Source organism: Panthera pardus, unplaced genomic scaffold, assembly GCF_024362965.1.
Source record: "Panthera pardus isolate Hobbes unplaced genomic scaffold, ASM2436296v1 HiC_scaffold_3, whole genome shotgun sequence".
NCBI lineage: Eukaryota > Metazoa > Chordata > Mammalia > Carnivora > Felidae > Panthera > Panthera pardus.
In genome coordinates this window covers 1,051,489-1,070,297 of record NW_026526876.1, presented here as the reverse complement: position 1 = coordinate 1,070,297, position 18,809 = coordinate 1,051,489, and the positions used below count along the sequence as shown (strand labels likewise).

Sequence of the window (18,809 nt, the reverse complement as noted above, 5' to 3'; positions counted from 1 at the left end):
CATCGCCCTGCGGAGGGTGTGAGGTTCAGCTGGAACTCTCGTCACAGAGAGGCCGGATAAGGTGAACCCACTCCTGGTTACTGATCAATCTGCCGCCTGCTGGGTTTGCCCCTGCGCCCCGCTCCTCCCAGCCCTGCAATCTCATGGGTCATTTACTGTTGTTATTACTACCAAGTTCCTGCCCCCTAAACCGCATGGACTTTCTCATCCACAATGGGAACCAGAACCGCCATCTTCCAGAAGAGGAACCCGGGACGCAGAGAAGGCGAGAGGCTGCTCTGTGCCCAGGGCCTTCTCATGCACTCACTCGCTCGCTAGCTCACTCACTCCGTGTCTGGCAGGCCCAGCTCCCCAGCTCTAAAATGGGAATGTTCGCCCAAGAGACTCTCAAGACACAAAATGCTACGGGGGAGGGAGGAGGGGACGTTGGCCGAGGCCTGACCAACGAAGGGCAAGTCTCTGGTCCTGTAGGTCCGCCCAGGAAAAGGATGCGGATGCGGACAGCCCCCGCCAGAAAATCCCTGTCCGGCTTCAGAGCATCCCCGGCTGGGCGAAAGGAGACGCCGAGGCCCGCAGTAGAGCGCGGGGCGGTGAACGGCTCATGTTGGATCCCGGCCTGGAACCCCGCGCCCCGCGTCTCCGCGGACCCCCACCCTGCCGCTCGTTCCCCGTTCCCCGCTCCAGCCCGGAGAGCGGCGCCTGCGGCCTGCCTGCTGCGCCCGCGGGGCCTCTGCTGCCCTCTGGCGGCCAGAGCGCGCAGCGCCGACCTCGGCGCCAACGCTGCCTCCGGGGAACAGGCGCGCGCTTGCAGACGGGAAGGGGGCTTCGGCGGGGGCTGGTTCTCCGTACGGTGGAGAGAAGGTGGGTACGCAAGGGCCTGCGCAGGGGGCCTAGCACTGCTTAGCGCCTGCGATCACGCCGCGGCTATGACTGGACTGCTGTTGTTACTCCTGGGTAAACTGAGGCCCAAAGAGAGTGAGGGTCTGTGTGGATGCGTGTTTCGGGTGGGGTCCTTGCCCCAAGCCACGAAGGGTCAGAGGCACAGCCGGGACTACAGACCCGACGCCCTTGCGGCTGCTGGGCCCCGCGCGTGGAGAAAGGGGTCCGCGCGCCCTTAGCCCCAGCGGGACCTGGGACTCGGTTTCTCCCCGCGCGCAGCGGGCGGCAGCGGGCAGAGGCCCGCGGAGGTCGCGGGAGGGGCGGCGGGGGCTCGCGGGGCGTGACGCACAGAGGCTGGGAGGGCGCGGGGCGGGGCGGCCACGCAGGCTGCATATAAGGGCGGCCTCCCGGCGCGGAGAACCAGAGCGAGCGACTTTGTGCCAGAGCCGAGCTCGAGCCGGAGCCCAGCCCCAGCCGACACCCCAGCCCGAGCGGAGCGCAGCCTCCCAGCCGCGCAGCGCCGCGCCGCGCCCCCAGCCACCCTCCGTACTTCTCTCGGCCCCGCGTTCGCCCCCGCGGCCCCTCCGCCCAATGAAACTGGCCGCGATGATCAAAAAGATGTGCCCGAGCGACTCGGAGCTGAGTATCCCGGCCAAGAACTGCTACCGCATGGTCATCCTCGGCTCGTCCAAGGTGGGCAAGACGGCCATCGTGTCGCGCTTCCTCACGGGCCGCTTCGAGGACGCCTACACGCCCACCATCGAGGACTTCCACCGCAAGTTCTACTCCATCCGCGGCGAAGTCTACCAGCTCGACATCCTCGACACGTCCGGCAACCACCCGTTCCCCGCCATGCGGCGCCTCTCCATCCTCACTGGTGAGCGCAGGGCCGGTTCGGGCGGCGGTGGCGGGGAGGGAGCTGCGCCACCGGGAGGGCGGCGACCCCTGGTCCGAGGGCGCCCGGCGAGGGCCGGTCCCGACGCCGCGCGCCACGTGGAGACGTCCGGGCGTCCCGCGCCGGGGCGGCCCCCCTGTCGGCCCAACTTCGGCTGTCCCCTCGGCCGCCGCCCTCACCGGCTCCTTTTCCGCCCTCCGTGTTCCCCGCAGGAGACGTGTTCATCTTGGTGTTCAGCCTGGACAACCGCGACTCTTTCGAGGAGGTGCAGAGGCTCAAGCAGCAGATCCTCGACACCAAGTCCTGTCTCAAGAACAAAACCAAGGAGAACGTGGACGTGCCGCTGGTCATCTGCGGCAACAAGGGTGATCGGGACTTCTACCGCGAGGTGGAGCAGCGCGAGATCGAGCAGCTGGTGGGCGACGACCCCCAGCGCTGCGCCTACTTCGAGATCTCGGCCAAGAAGAACAGCAGCCTGGACCAGATGTTCCGGGCGCTCTTCGCCATGGCCAAGCTGCCCAGCGAGATGAGCCCCGACCTGCACCGCAAGGTGTCGGTGCAGTACTGCGACGTGCTGCACAAGAAGGCGCTGCGGAACAAGAAGCTGTTGCGAGCCGGCAGCGGCGGCGGGGACCCGGGCGACGCCTTCGGCATCGTGGCGCCCTTCGCCCGCCGGCCCAGCGTGCACAGCGACCTCATGTACATCCGTGAGAAGGCCAGCGGCGGCAGCCAGGCCAAGGACAAGGAGCGCTGCGTCATCAGCTAGGAGCCCCCCGCCCCCAGCCCCCAGTCCCCCCCCCCCCCGCGTCGGTGACCGAACTTGAGGAGGACCTTTTTGTTTCAAAGTCACGTCCGGGCCAGCTCGTGCGCCCCGGGGCCGCGTGCGCGCGGACTAGCGTCTTCCCTCCCCGCGGCCCTGGGCCCGCGCACACTGGGGAGGCACTAACGAAGAAGGGACAGTCATCTGCTCTGGAAGGAAAGAGAACTGGAAGACTGGGACTCCCCCCCCCCCCCCCTTCCCCGCAGGCGCCTGCCACTCCCGCGACAGGGGGGTCACAGGCCGGGGAGGGTGAATTTGTCTTGTTTCTGACAAAGACAAGAACGGGGGTGGGGGGAGTGAGTTAACCCCTGTTGGGCTTTGAGAAACCTGTCCTGCCCCCTGGAGGGTCAAGACAGGACACCTGGGGCATTATCTTGTCTGTGATCCTGGGTTGCCATGACAGCTACCGAAAGCCTCCGCCCTCCCAAAACTTAGGGAGGTGCGGGTCAGATCATAGCCAAGTGACTTGTTTACATGAGTGTGTGAAATTGCACAAAGGAAAACAAAACACACACCTTGCACTTTAAAAGTTCTGATGTCATCGTGGACATGAACAAAATCTTACCCAGCTGTTTGTACTGTGTGTGTGTGTATGACCGTCTTTAAAGTTATTGTTACTGTTTTTATAAAATAAAATAATTTAAAAACAGATAGTCATGCTTTCTTTGCTTTTGGAAATGGCTCAGGTACAGAAGGGTGAGAAGGAAGGGGTGGGGTTTTTACTTCTGTGGCATTAGCCTCCCCTTCCCCAGACTGGAGAGGACCCTGGCCTTTTGAAAATATCGCCCCCCCCCCCCCCCACCTCCATGGGAGAAATGGCTCCAAAAAAGCTCCAGATGATCGGGCCAAAGCCCATCTATGTGGGAATGGTTCCTTAGCCAGGGCGACGAAGGGTTCAGGTCCTTGCTAGAGCTGCAGCCACAAAGGGCCTCTGGGATGTGTCCCAGCTGTTTTGTCCTAGACTCCCTACATGCCCAAGGCAATGAAACGTCCTCAAACCTGCAACCCACAGTCGGCCTGAGGTGTCACTAGGGCCCTGCTTTCCCAAAGGAAATGGAGCCTTGAGAGACCAATCCAGTGTTGGCCGCTGTAAGAACCGTGTCCCCCAACTCCTCTCTGGGGCCTGCCACGTGGCTGTCTGGAGACAGTTCAAGATCCCCTGGCCACATGCGTCCCTCCAGCCCCTGGAAGCACATTGCTGCCAACGCTGTCTCCACCTCCCGGTCTCCCCTCGGCAGTTGAGGGAACCGGTTCCCGACTCGGGACCCAGCTCTCCCTGCCACTTGTAACTGCAAGTTCGGGGCAGGGGACACCTGCCAAGCCCCAAATTCGTCGCCCCCGAATTACAGAGAACACCCTCTGCGTGGGGTTGCCATGAGGAGTAAGTGAGGTGTTTGCAGAGTGCTTAGCACAAGAGCTGCCACCCAGTAATGCAAATCATCGGTGGTCTCGAGAGGTGCTCGGCCCTGGGAAGGGCATTCAGTACTGTCCCAGGGAGCGGTTTCAGCCCTGCCCTGGTGAGGGCTGTTCCCTGCCACGACTGGATTCCCCTCCAGGCCCAGGGGCCAGTCCCAGGCGGGAGGGGTGACCCACCAGGCCAGCTGCGTCCTCGTCTTCGGGGCCAGACGCAGCTCCGTAGGGAAGTAATTCTGTTTTTACGCCGGTTTTGGCATGTACGTGCCGAGGGGGAGGGGGTGCAGAGTGGAGGTTCTCACAGTTTGTTCTCTCTCCTCTAAGCAAAATGAACATCTTCCCTCTCAACTATCCAAGGCAGGTGTCCTATAATGAATTTCTCAGTACAGAAACCAAGATGTCCTGAGAGCAGAGTACAAGTTCTTTTAATTATACTCTTGAAAAATGCCGTAAGTCAAAACCCTGGAATACAGGAAAGGCTCTGTCTCTGCCCCAGGGAGAGCCCTGGTCTGTTTCAGCCGTGCAGAAAGGCCCGGGGGGTCTTGTAGTTCCGTGTGCTTCGTATTTGGTCAGAGCCTTAAAACTGGCCCATACGCTGCTCTGAGATTTTGCGAAAATAACTGATTCAGTTAAATAACAGTCTCCAGGGGGAACTGGTCTAAGAGGTGACTACTACCCACCTCAATTCAGAGCCTGTTCTTCTGCCCGAGGCCACTGAAACCGGATACCCCCCTTCACAGGTCCGCAGGTCAACACAAACGGGGCCCCTGCTAAAAACATCTTCAACCAATATTCCTGCCAGAGAGGTCAGTTGGCAGGCATCTGTTAAGCCCCTGACTTGGTCAGCACAGCTTATGTGCCCATTTCTAGATCTAACCAATACGTAGTTACTTCTCCCCTCATCTTTGACGGTCAAGGGAAGAGCGCAGAAATAAGGGTCCCATCTGGCAGAAATGAGGGGTGTTATCAACATTTATGAACCAGAACCGGGCTGTAGACCTTCCGGGTGTAGGCTATCCCCGTGCCTTCAGAACGATCCAGAACCATACCCTCACACCCGGCTGAGGGGTGATCAGAGCTGTCACTCAGAGCTGCAATTCTCCGAGCAAAGAGCACATCACGATCGCCTCTGTCTGCGGTGCAGCGCATGTTGGTGGCTGACTCTTCAGTGACCAGGCCAGAGGGGAAACTGAGTTTTTAAACCGGGACCACAGGAATCTGAAACGCTGGAAGAGGCAAGGCCCGCTCACCTGGGAACCTGTGTGAGCCTGTGCAGGAACAACACTACCCTCCGGCCCCGTGGGCAGCACTGTGGGATCTGAAGTGGGCTGGTCCTTCTTGAGCAAGAGACGACTGAAGGGGACGGAGACAAAGGGAGCAAGACCTACAAGTAACAAGAACACGTAGGTGGCAGAGAACCTGGAGACGGGGGCTGCCCAGGGCTCTGGGTTGACGCCCCCCAAAGACACAGTTACATTCACCGGCTCAAACATAAAAGGGAACAAACTATTCTGGGGGGCGGGAGGAGGGAGGAAACCACCCTGTAGTCTTTCAAAACAGTATTCACTGCCTCACGGCTTTCTTTTACCGTTTTAAACCCGTGCCGTCTGAGCGTAGCCCCCATTTGTCCAGTGAATTCTATGCAAATGTGTCATGACACTGCTGTGAACAGAACAATGTGTACCTGGTACACACTGAGCATACCCAGGGGTGGGAGAAGAGGGAGGGAGGAAGCAAAGAGGAGCCGCCTCCTTCCCCACTGCGCGCTACAGATGTGCCCGCGGAGCCTGAATACACGGCAGATGGCCCCTCCCCGGAGGCAGGGGCAGAACCCTCTACCCACTCCCCAGCCTCCGGGAACAGTCTTCCTTCCACCAGCAGGCACTCGAGTTATTATGCATCTAGACATATGGATATATACTCTACAAGGAGGCCCCGACAAAGCCAAGCTCGCACGCTGGCTCCTCACACTAGTCAATGCCAAGTTCAGCTACGGCAGCAGCCACACCAGCCCCCGCCTCTCTCCGTTACAGAGTTCACGGCTGGAGTCCGAAAGAGCTATGCTCCGGGGGGGTGGGGGGGGGGGGTGGCGGGGAACACGATAAGGCCATGTGCTCTCCCCCTTCTTTCTCGGGCATTCCTGGAAGCCAGCCTCATCTACTCCTTGGGGATCTCAAACATGCAGAGGCTCTTGTACTTCTGCAGAAGTTCGTTCTTGGTCCTGACTTGCTCTCGGAGGCTGTGCAGCTGCTGCTGCTGCTGCTCGGGACTCAGGTGGATGCCGGGCATGGTGCTGATGACCTTCCGCATCTCCTGGAACTTGGTTTTGAGGGCGTTCAGGTCCTGGTGGATGTCGGGGCTGTCCTTGTCCATACTGCAGGGAGCAGAGGGAGGTCGTTAGCATTCATGGCTCAGACTGCGGCAACGCCTGGCTTCCCTCCCCTGTACCCCACAGAACTCGCTGTCTTCGTACGTCATCTTTTAGAATGCCTTGTTTTCTATGTCCCCTCACTAGGCTGCGCACCCCCACAGGACAGGGACCAGGTGCTGGGCTCACAACCGGCTCAAATGTAAAAGGAAACAAACTATTTCGGGGCAGGGGGGAGGGGAGGAGGGAGGAAGCCACCCTGTAGTCTTTCAAAACGGCTTTCTTTTACCGTTTTGGTGACAGCTGCTCACTAAAGGCACCCCCACACCTAGCACTGTCATCGCAGCCCCTCTCGGCGCGCCCGCAAAATTAGACGCTGACGCTGCATTAGCTCCGAGGGCAGGGACTGTGTCTGCCTTGTTCAGAGCGTATCCCCAGCCCCCGGGCGCTGTAGGCACTCATGTAACATTTGTTGCAAGAATGAATGCACACATCATTACCAACACCGGGGAGAAATGGCAAGCAAAACTTGCTGAAATACGACATTTCTTCGAATTTGAGACGTTTCCAGGCCAATCAGGAAACCTTATCAGCTAGCAAGAGCTAATTTTAGCTGATGTTTTGATGCTTGAACCTGTTAACATAAGCACCAATTTCCACGGAGCTATTCATACATTTTAAATTAGTTACAAGCTATTGGAAATTTTTCAGCAGGTACCAAGCTTCTCCTACCAGTCATGTAAATTCCTTGCCTTCGGGTCAAGCTCATTTTAAAGACAGGATCATTCGCTTCATCTTCCAGCTAGCTATTGTCAGCTGCCCAGAGATCCAGGCTCCCCTTGTCACTACTAAATTAACAACAGGAACAAAACCTTCACCGAAGATCAAAGAAACAGGCTGTCGGGTGCTCCCGTACATTTTTTAAAAGTGAGTGAGTGGATGAGCTTTTGCAAACAAACAGTTGGGACTAAAACTAAAAGCCAACTCAGTAAGCTGTGATCAAAGTCACCCTTTGAGGCGTAGGAGGGAGAAAACTGTCAATGATCATTTGTTTTTTTTAATAAGCGTCCATCCCTGATGGGAAATTTCAACCCAGATGGTGCTAATTCATGTTTATTATTCATCATGTCTCTGCTTACGCAGACAGAATATCCATCTTCCCTGCTGGTCCACTGGGTACGCGCACACCCAGCAAAGGAGAGGGCCCTGTTCACTATCCCAATAGCTCTAACTCAGAGGCAAGAGATAGAGAATCGCTCATTCTAGGGACTGTTAACCAGCCAAACATTTCTTGTCATTTGATGCCCTCGCTTTAAATATACAGTTAATGGTACACCTTATCCCAGTTTCTAGGGAGGAGTAATTGGTATTCACGAGAATTGTAAATCATTTAGAAAGAAGCGGGGGGGGGGGCATCTTTTATTTTAATCATTTTAGATCTCAGCTCAAATCTACCACTCTGCATGGAATCCATCTGGATCTCTGAAATCATTAGACTTGGGTGGCATATGTGTTAACACATTGTTACGAATGTAAGTCCCAAGGGAGTTTTGAAATTAAAAAAAAAAAATACAGTTTTAAGAAAACTGATGGACATCATGAGTCTGAAAGGACCCGGTAAAAGCAAACAAATGAAAATACATAAAATGAGAATTTGCACAGAAGCAATGATAATTCAGGTCTGGAAGCAAAACATAACCTGGCCCCCAAAGAAGATTTCATTCTGAAAGAAAAAGTGGGCCAGGCTCAGGATGCTCGCTTCTGAAAACCCCTGGATCTCAAGGGTTGCCCATATCCTTTACCCGGTGAACTTGTGGTAAAGGAGCCCCATAAAAGCTTGCCTGGAGGGAAGCTATGGGGAAAGGGGGGCACGGAGCCTACAGCAAAGGCCCCTGCTGCCAGCTTCTCAGCCTGCCCTAGTTGGTGAAGGTAAATAACCCAGAGCTCCTGGAGCGAGGAAAACACTCTATTCAGGAACTGGCTCGAACCAAGCGAGAACCTGCTAGGCCAGGATGACTGTGAAATACTCGCACCAAAAGAAAAGAGGCCCAAATATTGAGTGAATAAAGGCAGAAGGCTCCAAGTGGGCCTGCCTTTGTGTTCAATGTGAGTCATCAGCCAACTTTAGAAGGGGGGGTGGGGGTGGTGGGGAACAAAAACCAAAAAAACAAGGAGACTAGGCCAGGCCGAGAAGCACGAAAGTTGTACAAGTAAGGGCCAGGTTAGGGAACTTCGGTCCTGCTCGCAGGAGTTTTGAAAAGGCGGACAAAAATACTACCGCTGTGGCTTGATTGACAGGCCACTTCTTCTCCATCTTTTGAGCACATCCTGGGCGATACTCAGCATCATGTGCACACAGACGTTCTGTACGTGTGTCACCAGCCTCGGGGCAAACATCACAGGCTTTGGAAGGTGGCCTAAGAATGGTGCCGAGTACAGCGCAGCTTCAGGTTTTCGTACGGGTGCTTTGGGACTTGAAGATGCCAGCTGGCATCAGCCGGGCAAGTGTGTCCACTGGTAACTCAGAAGCAAAGGGAACCCAGCCGGTCACTGAAGCCAACCTCCTCCCAAACTTGAGACCACGCGGTAGCATGACCCCTTCCCATTTCTTCCTCCTCAAAATGTCTGTGACCCCCCCGGTGTCACGGCCCCACTGTCCTATAGCTGACCCACCCTGGGACCAGTCCTTCTCACCCTCTCCTCCTTTCACGCTGCTTCGGAGACTGGGGTCTTTCTAGACCAGTGGTGGTGCTGGTGGCGGGGGAGGGGGAGGCTGTTGTTTTTACTTAATAGGTGCTTGAGGGAAAACCAGTTAAAAAAAACAGACTCCAAGGCTTAGAAAAGGAAGGTCCCTCTAATCCATGTTCCGGAGATAACCTCTGTTAACACGGGATACGTACTGCTTCGGACCCGCTTCAAAACATACAGACTTTTTTACTTGCTTTGACAAAAATGTTACCATTCTTGCTTTTTTCACTTAAGTTGCACCTTGGATGTCTTTCCATGTTACCACATGTACAATTATGCAGCTAAATTATTTGGCTACTGATGGGAATTTGGATGTTTGTAACTTACCACTTGCAATCAGAATGGCAACGGACCTTCTGTACCTATATCCGTAAGTCTTGTGCACGTATTTTGATAAGATGATTTCTCAGAAGTCAGTTTCTAGGTTGAAGGTTGTGTGCATTACCATTTTTGACAGACTGCCAAAATGCCCTCCAAAAACTGTACCGTGACCATGGACACGACGCTTGTCCCTCACACCCTCAACGACGCTGTTACACAGCCAGCAGCCATTGGTATTTTCCCTGCCTCGGTTCTGCCAGCGCCCAAGAGGGGCTCTGAACCTCCTACCCTTGCTTTTATCTGCCCACAGGATTACATGTGAAAAATGTTCCCTTTAGGAAGAGGCAACAAAAGGCTCTGCTGCTAAAAGAAACTTGAAAAAAAACACTGCTCTACAGAACAGCCCAGAAAGTTTTCATCCACTTCGACCTCTTCAGATGCCAACAACTCCCAGCATGCCCTCCTTCCTGAATTTCAGGAGCCTTGTGCCAACGGTTCCTGCACATTTTCTCCCTGGAGTCTGGGGGCACCTGCAAATGCCCAAAGTGGACCCCGGCCTCCTCGGTATGCCGCATTTCGGATGGAGGGCGCTGGGCTGGAACGCTGTGCCCCACACGTGCGTCCACATGCCCCAATGCCATGTGCTTGATGTGCACCCAGCCTCCAGTCCGGCCCACTCCTCCTCCTTACCCCTGCCTCCTCCTCTCACGGGTACCAATTTCTAGACCCTTCCAGACCTGGGTCCTCTCCTCCTGAAACCCTCTGCCCCACCCACCTCTACAGAATCCAAGTCTGAGCTCAAAAATTCCAAGACAACACCTGCCGGGCAAGTCTGCACTTGAAGGGGGCCACTCAGGGCCAGCTACAAGCAGCCTGTGGCCCTTCCAGGCCCGACTTCCCACTCGTCCCCAGACTCCGTGTCAGTGTTCCCCGCGGCACCTGTCCTGCCGCACCAGGTCACTGCTGACCTGTGTGCCTGCCTTCGCGGAGTCTGTGTTCCAGGGAGGCGCTCGCGAAGTTATGCTGGATGAATACAGATGAAGTGGCACAGGAGGGAACAGGCTTGTAAACTGGCCCAGAAATAATTCTTCCAAACAGGCTGTAAATATCCCCTGTCCGGGTGCTCCCCCTGTTCACTGGGATTTGCCTGAAGGAGAAGTGAAGGGCATAGAGCACAGACAAACCCCATGGAGCCGGTGAGGTCCTTTCGCAGCCTTCTCCACTGATGTGAGGGCTGCTTCCTGCTCAACCCGAGGACAGGCCTCAGCTGGCAGGGGGGGCCGGTCAGATGAGAATAGACCTTGCTTCGGAAGAAGCAGCTCAGTAACATCCCGTATCCACGAAAGTGGTCTCGCCTGGGCTCTGAGGTCTTGCTGACCTGCCTCGACAACAAAGGGACTTGTTTTCAGCGATATGGCCCCAGCTTGAGAGGTAAAGGACAACGCTCTGTTCTCGTCACTTAAACTACTTCTGCACTGTCGCAGATGGTTCCCCTTTACCTACCCAGCAGCCTAGAATACTTTAAGGAACTAAAAAATTCAACTTGAAAAATTGCTTAAGTACCCACGTTGATAGAATACTTGTACTAGGTGAGCCACAGCCATCAAGGCAAGGTATTGACAATTGCAATTCAGAATTCCTAGGCTGGGACACTTGGTTCCAGACTTAGATTAGATCTGGCAAGTTTGAGGGGGAAAAGCAATGAACTTTCCCTGGTCCAACGAGCCTCATTTTATTCCTCCTTTGTTCTACATGTACTTCTATAATGTGATTTCTATACATAACAGGAAAGGTCTCAAAGAGTTGGGAGTGCTAACATTTCTTACCGCCGTAAAACTGACATTTCTCTTTCCCCTTTCCTCATTCTTTAAAATTAACACAAATGTGTAGTTTCAATTATTCATTCAACCACGGGGCAGACAGCAGGAGGGCTGCAAGTCTGTGGAGCCTCTCTCCAGCGCCAGGCAGGTGCATCCCAGCCAGGAACACAAGAAGTAGGAGTGCTCCCCACCCCTCCCCCTCCCCGCACCTGCCCTCCAGTGTGGGAGGTGGCCTCTGAGCAGGTCCATAAGCATATGTGGCATTTCCCTGGGCAGAGACAGGGCAGGAGGGCACGCCTGCAGAGGGCCTGGAGTGTGCACAGGGCTCGATGACTGCACGCACACAGAGGCACTAGGATCACAGCGACTCGCTCTGGGGCTCTGGGCTCTCTGCTGCGTGGTCCAGGCAAGCCTCTGAAGAAGGTCCGCAAAGAGCCCTGAATGGAGTGATACCAGCTGGGAAGGACAGTATGGGAAGAGGAGGGAGCCCTAGAGACTGGTAAGTAGAGAGAAATTAAACTGATAACATGTACAGGATGAACTAGAGACAGGAGAGATAAAGGCAGTTTCTAATTAAGAAGAAACTAAATAAGGGGCGCCTGGGTGGCTCAGTCGGTTGAGCGACCGACTTCGGCTCAGGTCACGATCTCGCGGTCCGTGAGTTCGAGCCCCGCGTCGGGCTCTGGGCTGATGGCTCAGAGCCTGGAGCCTGCTTCCGATTCTGTGTCTCCCTCTCTGTCTGCTCCTCCCCTGATCGTGCTCTGTCTCTCTCTCTCAAAAAATAAATAATAAACATTAAAATAAAATTTAAGAAGTGACTGTAAGATCCAAAAATGAGGTTGGAAGACCTGGACCATGAGTGTTGTCAACAGACTTGGAGGTAAAGGGACAGATTCCAGCCTAAATGTTCCACTAACCAAATCTCAGCATTTCAGCATTTCCTAGCATCTCAGACCAGCTACAGGAAGCAGGCCAGGAAAGGTCAAGGTGCTATGGGTAAATGTGGCCAAGAAAGGAAAGAGGGAAGAGCAGCCTGGAGAGATCATTAAATGTGCCATGAAGATTTAAGAAGTAAAACAGTTTGGTGCTGGAGAACAGAATGTCCAGAAGTAGAACAGAAAACATATGGGGATTCAGTGCACAAAAAAGGCGGCGACTCAAGCAGAGAAAACAATGAATATTCAGTCAGAGAAGTGGGAAGATGAAAAAGCAGGGCCCCCTTCTTTCCATCAAAATAAATTCCAGAAGCTTCACAGAACTGAAAGTAAAAAATGAAACCGTAAAAGTCCTAGGAAAAGGGGATCAATATTTATCGTCTTATCAGAGTGGGAAGGCCTTTCTCGTAAGGACCAAAATTCAGAAGCCATAAAGGTAAGGCTTACGAAATCTGCCCACAGAAAATGATATGATTCCAAATGACAAAAACAAACAAACAAACGAAAACCAGGAACAAAGGCAAAAGAACAGCAACAACTTGGGGAAAATATTTACAATACACTTGACAGACAAAGGCATACCTTCCCCGCTGTACAAAGAGCGCATTCAAAGAGGCACGGCCTAATAGAAAATGGGCAGTTTGCAGGGGAAAAAAATACAAATGACATAACAAGTTGCATATGAAAAGATGCTTATGTGATAAAGCAAGACACAGATCAATACGACATATCCTCTCTGACCTATCAGATCAGCCCCAGTGAAAAAGCTGAATGGTGAGGGCAGGGATATGGGGGGAAAGACACAAATACACTGCTGGCAAAGCGCACACTGGCCCATTCTTTCTGAATTTGCCAGTTGTGATCCAAATTTTAATTCACATATCCCTGTGCTAGAAATTTACTCTGGAGACTCTCAAGAGTTTACAAGATGGCATTTACAAAGACGGTCAGTGCAGCTCTGAGTGCAACAGCAAAAAGCCGGAGACCACGGAGTGTCCTCGGGGAGGGAACTGTCGACGGAAAGGACGGCATGGTCATGAAATGGAGGGCGGTACAGTCTGGGGACCCGGGAGGGAGGTGGAGGAGGGGAGGGACAGGCCCAGTTGTCATTTTGTGCCTGTGGGTTGCTCTTTGAATCTACCTACAACCGAAAGTTTTAACTTTTTTTTACAACGGTAATCTTTACGTATGTTTTTTAAGTTTATTTGTTTTGAGAGAAAGAGAGTGTGGAAGCGTGCAGGTGACTGGGGGAGGGGCAAAGAGAGGGAGAGAGAGAGAGAGCAAATCCCGAGCAGGCTCCATGGTGTCCTCGCAGAGCCTGACTCGGGGGCCTCACTTGCGAACCGTGAGATCACGACCTACGCCGAAATCAAGAGCCGACTGAGCCACCTAGGTGCCACTACAACTGTAGCGGGTTTTTTTTTTTTTTTTAATTTTTTTGTTTTAACATTTATTTAGTTGAGAGAGAGAGAGAGAGAGAGAGAGAGAGATTGACCGAGTGGGAGACGGGCAGAGAGAGAGGGAAGGAGACACAGAATCCAAAGTAAGCTCCAGGCTCTGAGCTGTCAGCACAGAGCCCGACGTGGGGCTTGAACTCATGAACCACAAAATCGACCTGAGCCGAAGTCAGGTGCTTAACCGACTGAGCCACACAGGTGCCCCAACAACTGTTAATTTTTTAAAAATGCTCTCTGGATGGTAGATTTCTGGGCCATTTTGGGTTAATCGAAGGAGTCCAGTCTACAGGATTGCGATTTGGAGAAACGGCTAAGAGGATGTCGCCCTCTTCACTTAGCGATGGCTGCGAGTGAAAATGAAAAATGAGAAACGCCCGTACCCTCCACTCCGGCAATTCCACCGCTGCGGGTTCGCCTCCTCATAAACGTTCTCAAATACAAGGTGCTTCCCGGGGTGGCCGGCAACGGCAATAACCAGGAAAACCCGCGAGTGTCCGTGAACAGAACACTGGCTACGTAACTGGTGGTGCAGCCACCTTACTGGGGAGGGCCTTCGTGTGTGAGAGTGGAAAGGTGTCCAAAACAGACTAACAAGTGCAAAACAAACACAGTACAGTATGATCTCAGTTTCCAGAAATTTTTTAAAAGACGCGCATATACAGTTCCTGCCAGGATACTTACAATTAGAAGTTACGACTGGTGAGGGAACTTCACTTCACACGATTCTCAGTTTGCAACTGTGACTTTTGTGTACCTGAGGGTGCGGTACTCTGAATTCTTTATGAGAAGAGAAGGCCTAAGCTCACGGCAGTGTCTTTCTTCCTCACCTGGCCAAGGAGTAAACACGTAATAAAAGGGCCCCTGGGGAAGCTCCAGGGGAGGAAGAGATCGAGGGCCTGCATGACCGAGCGGGTCCTGGCCCTCACCGCCTCCGGCCAGGCCTGCCAGGACGGCGTCCTCACTGGCTTCCAGGCAGAGGAGCCACCTCCATCTCCAGCACAAATCTGACTCCATGGCCGGAAGTCCTCGCTAGCTCCCCATTCCCCAGAGGACAGAACGACCATGCAGGTGGGGGACATGTGGTCCTGGGCGCACTGGCTCTTCCCGGCCCTCCAGTTCTCCCTCCCTTGGCTCGCACTTCCGCCCCAGCCCCACCCCTACCAGGCCGCCGCCGCATCACGTCCTTGCCCCCGCTCTTCCTCCTCCCTTTCATAATTTAGGACTCCCCACTGGCATCCATCCCAACAAGTCTTCCGACTCCTCCAGGCTTCCCAAGGCCTCCTCTGCCTTCACCGACCCTACCACAGTCTGTCTCCTTTCCTCATTAGCCTAAAGACCCCAATACACGCCTATACGTATTGTAACATCACATCCTAGCTTTTTTTTCACGGCGAAGGCATCTTTCCTTCTCTCTGAGTCATTTTCCTCCAAGTGGATTTTTGCTCTTCTGTTTTGTCCTATCTTTTGCTAGGGCTTTTCCTCACATGCTTGGTGACCTTGGCTGCCCAGTGATAAAGTTAAGAGTAAAATACTATTTGGATTATGTGCATAGTGCACTGCTTTCACTATACTAAATGAAAGAAGAAAAAGGCATGATCCTATGATAAAGTGTTGATTTTGACTTGCATCAGATGGGGAGGGGGAAGCTGAATGCGAATAGAAAACATAAATATTTTATATTGCTAGTAAAAAGCAGGGTATGAATAAATAATGGAGAATATTAAAAAAAAAAAAAAAAGTAAAACACTAAAAGGCTCAGTACAAGCTCTCAGTAAGAGTGATACTTCTTGGGGCACCTGGGTGGCTCAGTCGGTAAAGCATCCGACATCAGCTCAGGTCATGATCTCGCAGTTCGTGAGTTCGAGCCCCACGTCGGGTCCCCTGCTCATTCTCCCTCTCTATCTCTTTCAAAATAAATAAATAAACTTAAAAAAAAAAAAAGACTGATACTTCTTTTAGTTTCTTAAAATGAACTAAGTTCTTTCTTGAGAAGCCCCCATGTCTTTTCTTTGGGGCTGATCAGACACTCCAGAGGAGGGATCTCTGTCTCTTTGGCTGCCAGTCTCGAAGCCAGGTCAGGAAAGAAAGCTAGGGCTGGGTCTCAGAATTCAGTTTGTGAACTTTCTCTTAATCCCTGTTTTCAGGATTGGCTCCCTTTCTCTAACTCCTGCCACGTGCTTGGTGTTCCCCAGTCCAGAGATGCTCTGGCTTATCCTTAAAAATAAATCTTGGGAGAGAGTAACCCTTTGTCTGCCAAGATGGAAGAAGGGTAGTCACCTGCTTGCTTGGAGTGGGGAAGAGAACTATGGGATCTGACTCTTAAACAGATTTTAGGTAACCCTCCTGTTCATAGTTCTACTTCACCTCTGTTTCCAAGAGGGCCCTGGAACTGCCAACTCCTGAGATTCAGGGGGGAAGCCATGGTCAAAGGCAGCTGCTTATGGATGCTTCTTGGGGCTGATGGATGGATGTGCCATTGGCCGTCTATTTTGTGATAGCTGCCTCCTCTCCTGTTCTTTTTGGTTTCATTAAACACTCTTCACTGTCCTTTAAGAGGGTACAGAGATAAACACATGTGATCAGCTCACCATCTTTCAAAGAACACTGCTCTTGAGTATACTTTACAACGATCTCATGATTTAAGTATGTTATCCCATTTCACAAGAGAAGAGACTCAGAGAAGCTAAGATCACCTAGCTCGAATACTATAAAACTGTAATCTGAACCCACTGTTTGAGGTCCATTCTTTTTTTTTTCTTAATTTTTTAAATGTTTATTTATTTTTGAGAGAGAGAGACAGAGAGAGCAAGCAGAGGAGGGGCAGAGAGAGAGGGAGGCACAGAATCCGAAGCAGGCTCCAGGCTCTGAGCTGTCAGCACAGAGGCCAATGCGGGACCTGAACCCACGAACCAGGAGATCATGACCTGAGCCGAAGTTGGAGGATTAACCGACCATGCCACTCAGGCGCCCTGAGGTCCATTCTTATTATTCAGGTATTAGAGAGATGAACTAAGGCCTGGGAAGGTTACATATGTACAAAGATTACAAAGCAAGCAAACATCAGTGTGCGGATTTGAATCCCAGACTACCTGACTTCAAAGCCCATGTTCTTTCTAGTGTGTACCTTACTGCTCCGTGTTTAAGGCCAGCCCAACCCAACTGCTCTACTGGGGTGCAAGAATATACTCTCAGGGGTCCAGGAACTATGTCTGCGACTGTACACATCTTGTGTTTTCATTTTTCTTAAAACCAATATATTTGGGTTAGTTGGGATAAGCCATTTATAATCCAGAACTGCCCTGGGATTTGGGGGGTCTGCATTTGTGTTTCTTTGCCATATGTCACTGCTGCCAGGAAGTGCCACTTGAGGACCGCAGGCTAATGAGAACAGAACAGAGTCTGCCTTACCCTATCAACAATACGCTCACGCCAAGTGAAGCCAAATGAAGGCAGGGTCTAATGTGAGAACAAAGGCTTTGCAGTTGTTCGAAAAGTGGTGGAAAAGCATGAAGTCATTCCACAGCAAGTGAATCTAGTCTGGCTAAACTCAAAAGAAGCTGGGCCGTTGACACACTGGACCTTCATATCGTGGGGAGCAATTCCATTTCAGCAAAACATCCAAGAGCACGTTAATGTTCACCTGAATGTTACTGTAACAGTAAAACTCTGTTTTAATTTACCTTATTTTGGTTTTTTAATGGCTGAATAAGTTGTTAGTGTCCCTGACCCCTAGTGCCATGTGCATTTAGTAACATGACAGCAAAAATAATTTAGGCAAACATGGGGATCAAGAAGACTTTTGGTTGTACTTTTTTTCTCCCCCCCTTTACAGGGTCAGTTTGAAAACGGGCTGACCTGAAGCCTGGCCAACAGAATGATACATCACCGTCTTTGGCACTCTGTAAGAACACGGCACTCCAGGGCAACTTGTATCTTTGTTTCTTTTAACGATTCCTATCATCGACCCTCCAATCTCTTTGAATTATGGGTCATTCCCACTCATGTCTTTTTTTCCGTTCAGACTGGTGAGCAGTGTGGGGGTGGAAAGTTGGCCCTTTTTACGGCGTACACCCACAGCACTTAGCAGTGTGCTAAGGGAAGATGACCCACGTCGGGTGACAAAACGGAGGCTCAGAGAAGCCTGACCTGCTCCAGATCACTGGGATGCAAACTTGAATAGTGACTGCAGAGCCTGTGCATTCAGTCCCTACACTGGCGTCATTTTTAGGAATAGCGCCTGGCCGTCACGAGGTCTGGCAGCTGTCGGGGCTCAACCGTTTGCTGAGCTCACGGTGCGACTAGGTGTGGCCTTGGGAAAGGCCTCTTCCCCCGGGTCTGTTTCCCCGTCGGTAAAATGGGGGTGTACCCGAGAGCACCTCGGCCTCTGAAGCTCTGAAACAGGTGACGAGAAGCGGGGAGGGGGAGGGGCGTGTCGTGGCTGGTCCTCTCTTGGGCTCTTACCATTTGATGATGTTGTGAACCAAAGGTAAAAAGGAGTAATTCTCCTCCTCCTTCACGCCGGCAGGTGACTGAGGCCTCGGCGCCGGCGACTGCTGTGGCTGAGGCGCGGCGACCGGAGGCGGCGGCTGCGAAGGCGGCAGCGGCTTCGTCTCGGGCAGCGGCGGCTCGGCCGGCGGCGGTAATGCATCCTCGGCCTGCCGCCCGGCGGCCACCCCGGCAGAGGCCATGGCGCTCGGGACGCCGCCGGTCAGCAGGACCCCGGCGGTCAGCTCACCAAAGCGTCGCGGATTCCAGACGTCACCACCAGGAGCCCGCGGGGCGGGGAGAGGGACTTGGAAGAGGCTTGTGCGCGTGCGCACTAGGGCGTGGGCGGGGCGACAGCGCGGGCGGAACAATGGGGCGGGGGGTGGGGCTGCTGTTATTAGGCAATGGGGGTTTGACGGGTCTGGGTTGGCTTGGATTTGATCGTAAAACGGAGCAGCTAAATTATTAAGTAGTCAGAAATAGACTTATTTCAGAAATAACATCTTATTCCTATTCCCATGACGAGGAGAGTCCAAAAGTAGCTAAAAAAGGGAGACTGAGATACGTAAGGCTCCACGCAGCCAGCCCTCCAGAAAGCCTCCCAAAGAACCATCTGGAACCACACGCAGAGTAAACAACTTACCCACTACCTGTTAAGTGTGTGAAGC

The 18,809-nt window shown here is 53.0% G+C and overlaps 2 protein-coding genes across 3 annotated transcripts; one reads left to right on the top strand and one right to left on the bottom strand.

Moving 5' to 3' along the window:
* Positions 1-1,237: 1,237 nt before the first annotated feature.
* On the top strand, positions 1,238-3,240 carry RASD1 (ras related dexamethasone induced 1). 2 transcript variants are annotated; one of them, XM_053892619.1, is made up of 2 exons: positions 1,238-1,756; positions 2,061-2,143. In XM_053892619.1, exons 1-2 carry the CDS (start codon positions 1,471-1,473, stop codon positions 2,141-2,143), a joined length of 369 nt encoding a protein of 122 aa, XP_053748594.1. In that variant the 5' UTR covers positions 1,238-1,470. The 2 variants fall into 2 exon arrangements, with proteins under 2 accessions (XP_053748594.1, XP_019268805.2); XM_019413260.2 differs by having other exon boundaries at positions 1,240-1,756; positions 1,987-3,240.
* Positions 3,241-4,416: 1,176 nt separating this feature from the next.
* Positions 4,417-18,425, bottom strand: MED9 (mediator complex subunit 9). Its single transcript, XM_019413263.2, has 2 exons — positions 18,118-18,425; positions 4,417-6,381 (listed from the first exon to the last, which is right to left on the bottom strand). The coding sequence occupies exons 1-2, from the start codon at positions 18,342-18,344 to the stop codon at positions 6,165-6,167; spliced, it is 444 nt and encodes a 147-aa protein (XP_019268808.1). The 5' UTR covers positions 18,345-18,425; the 3' UTR covers positions 4,417-6,164.
* Between the last annotated feature and the right edge of the window lie 384 nt (positions 18,426-18,809).

Excerpts from the sequence above, each read along its gene's own strand:
- RASD1 (XM_019413260.2), top strand. The coding sequence starts at position 1,471 with ATGAAACTGGCCGCGATGATCAAAAAGATGTGCCCGAGCGACTCGGAG. Across the intron at positions 1,757-1,986 it reads GCGCCTCTCCATCCTCACTG|GAGACGTGTTCATCTTGGTG; the intron begins GTGAGCGCAGGG and ends TGTTCCCCGCAG.
- MED9 (XM_019413263.2), bottom strand. The coding sequence starts at position 18,344 with ATGGCCTCTGCCGGGGTGGCCGCCGGGCGGCAGGCCGAGGATGCATTA. Across the intron at positions 6,382-18,117 it reads GTTCACAACATCATCAAATG|TATGGACAAGGACAGCCCCG; the intron begins GTAAGAGCCCAA and ends TGCTCCCTGCAG.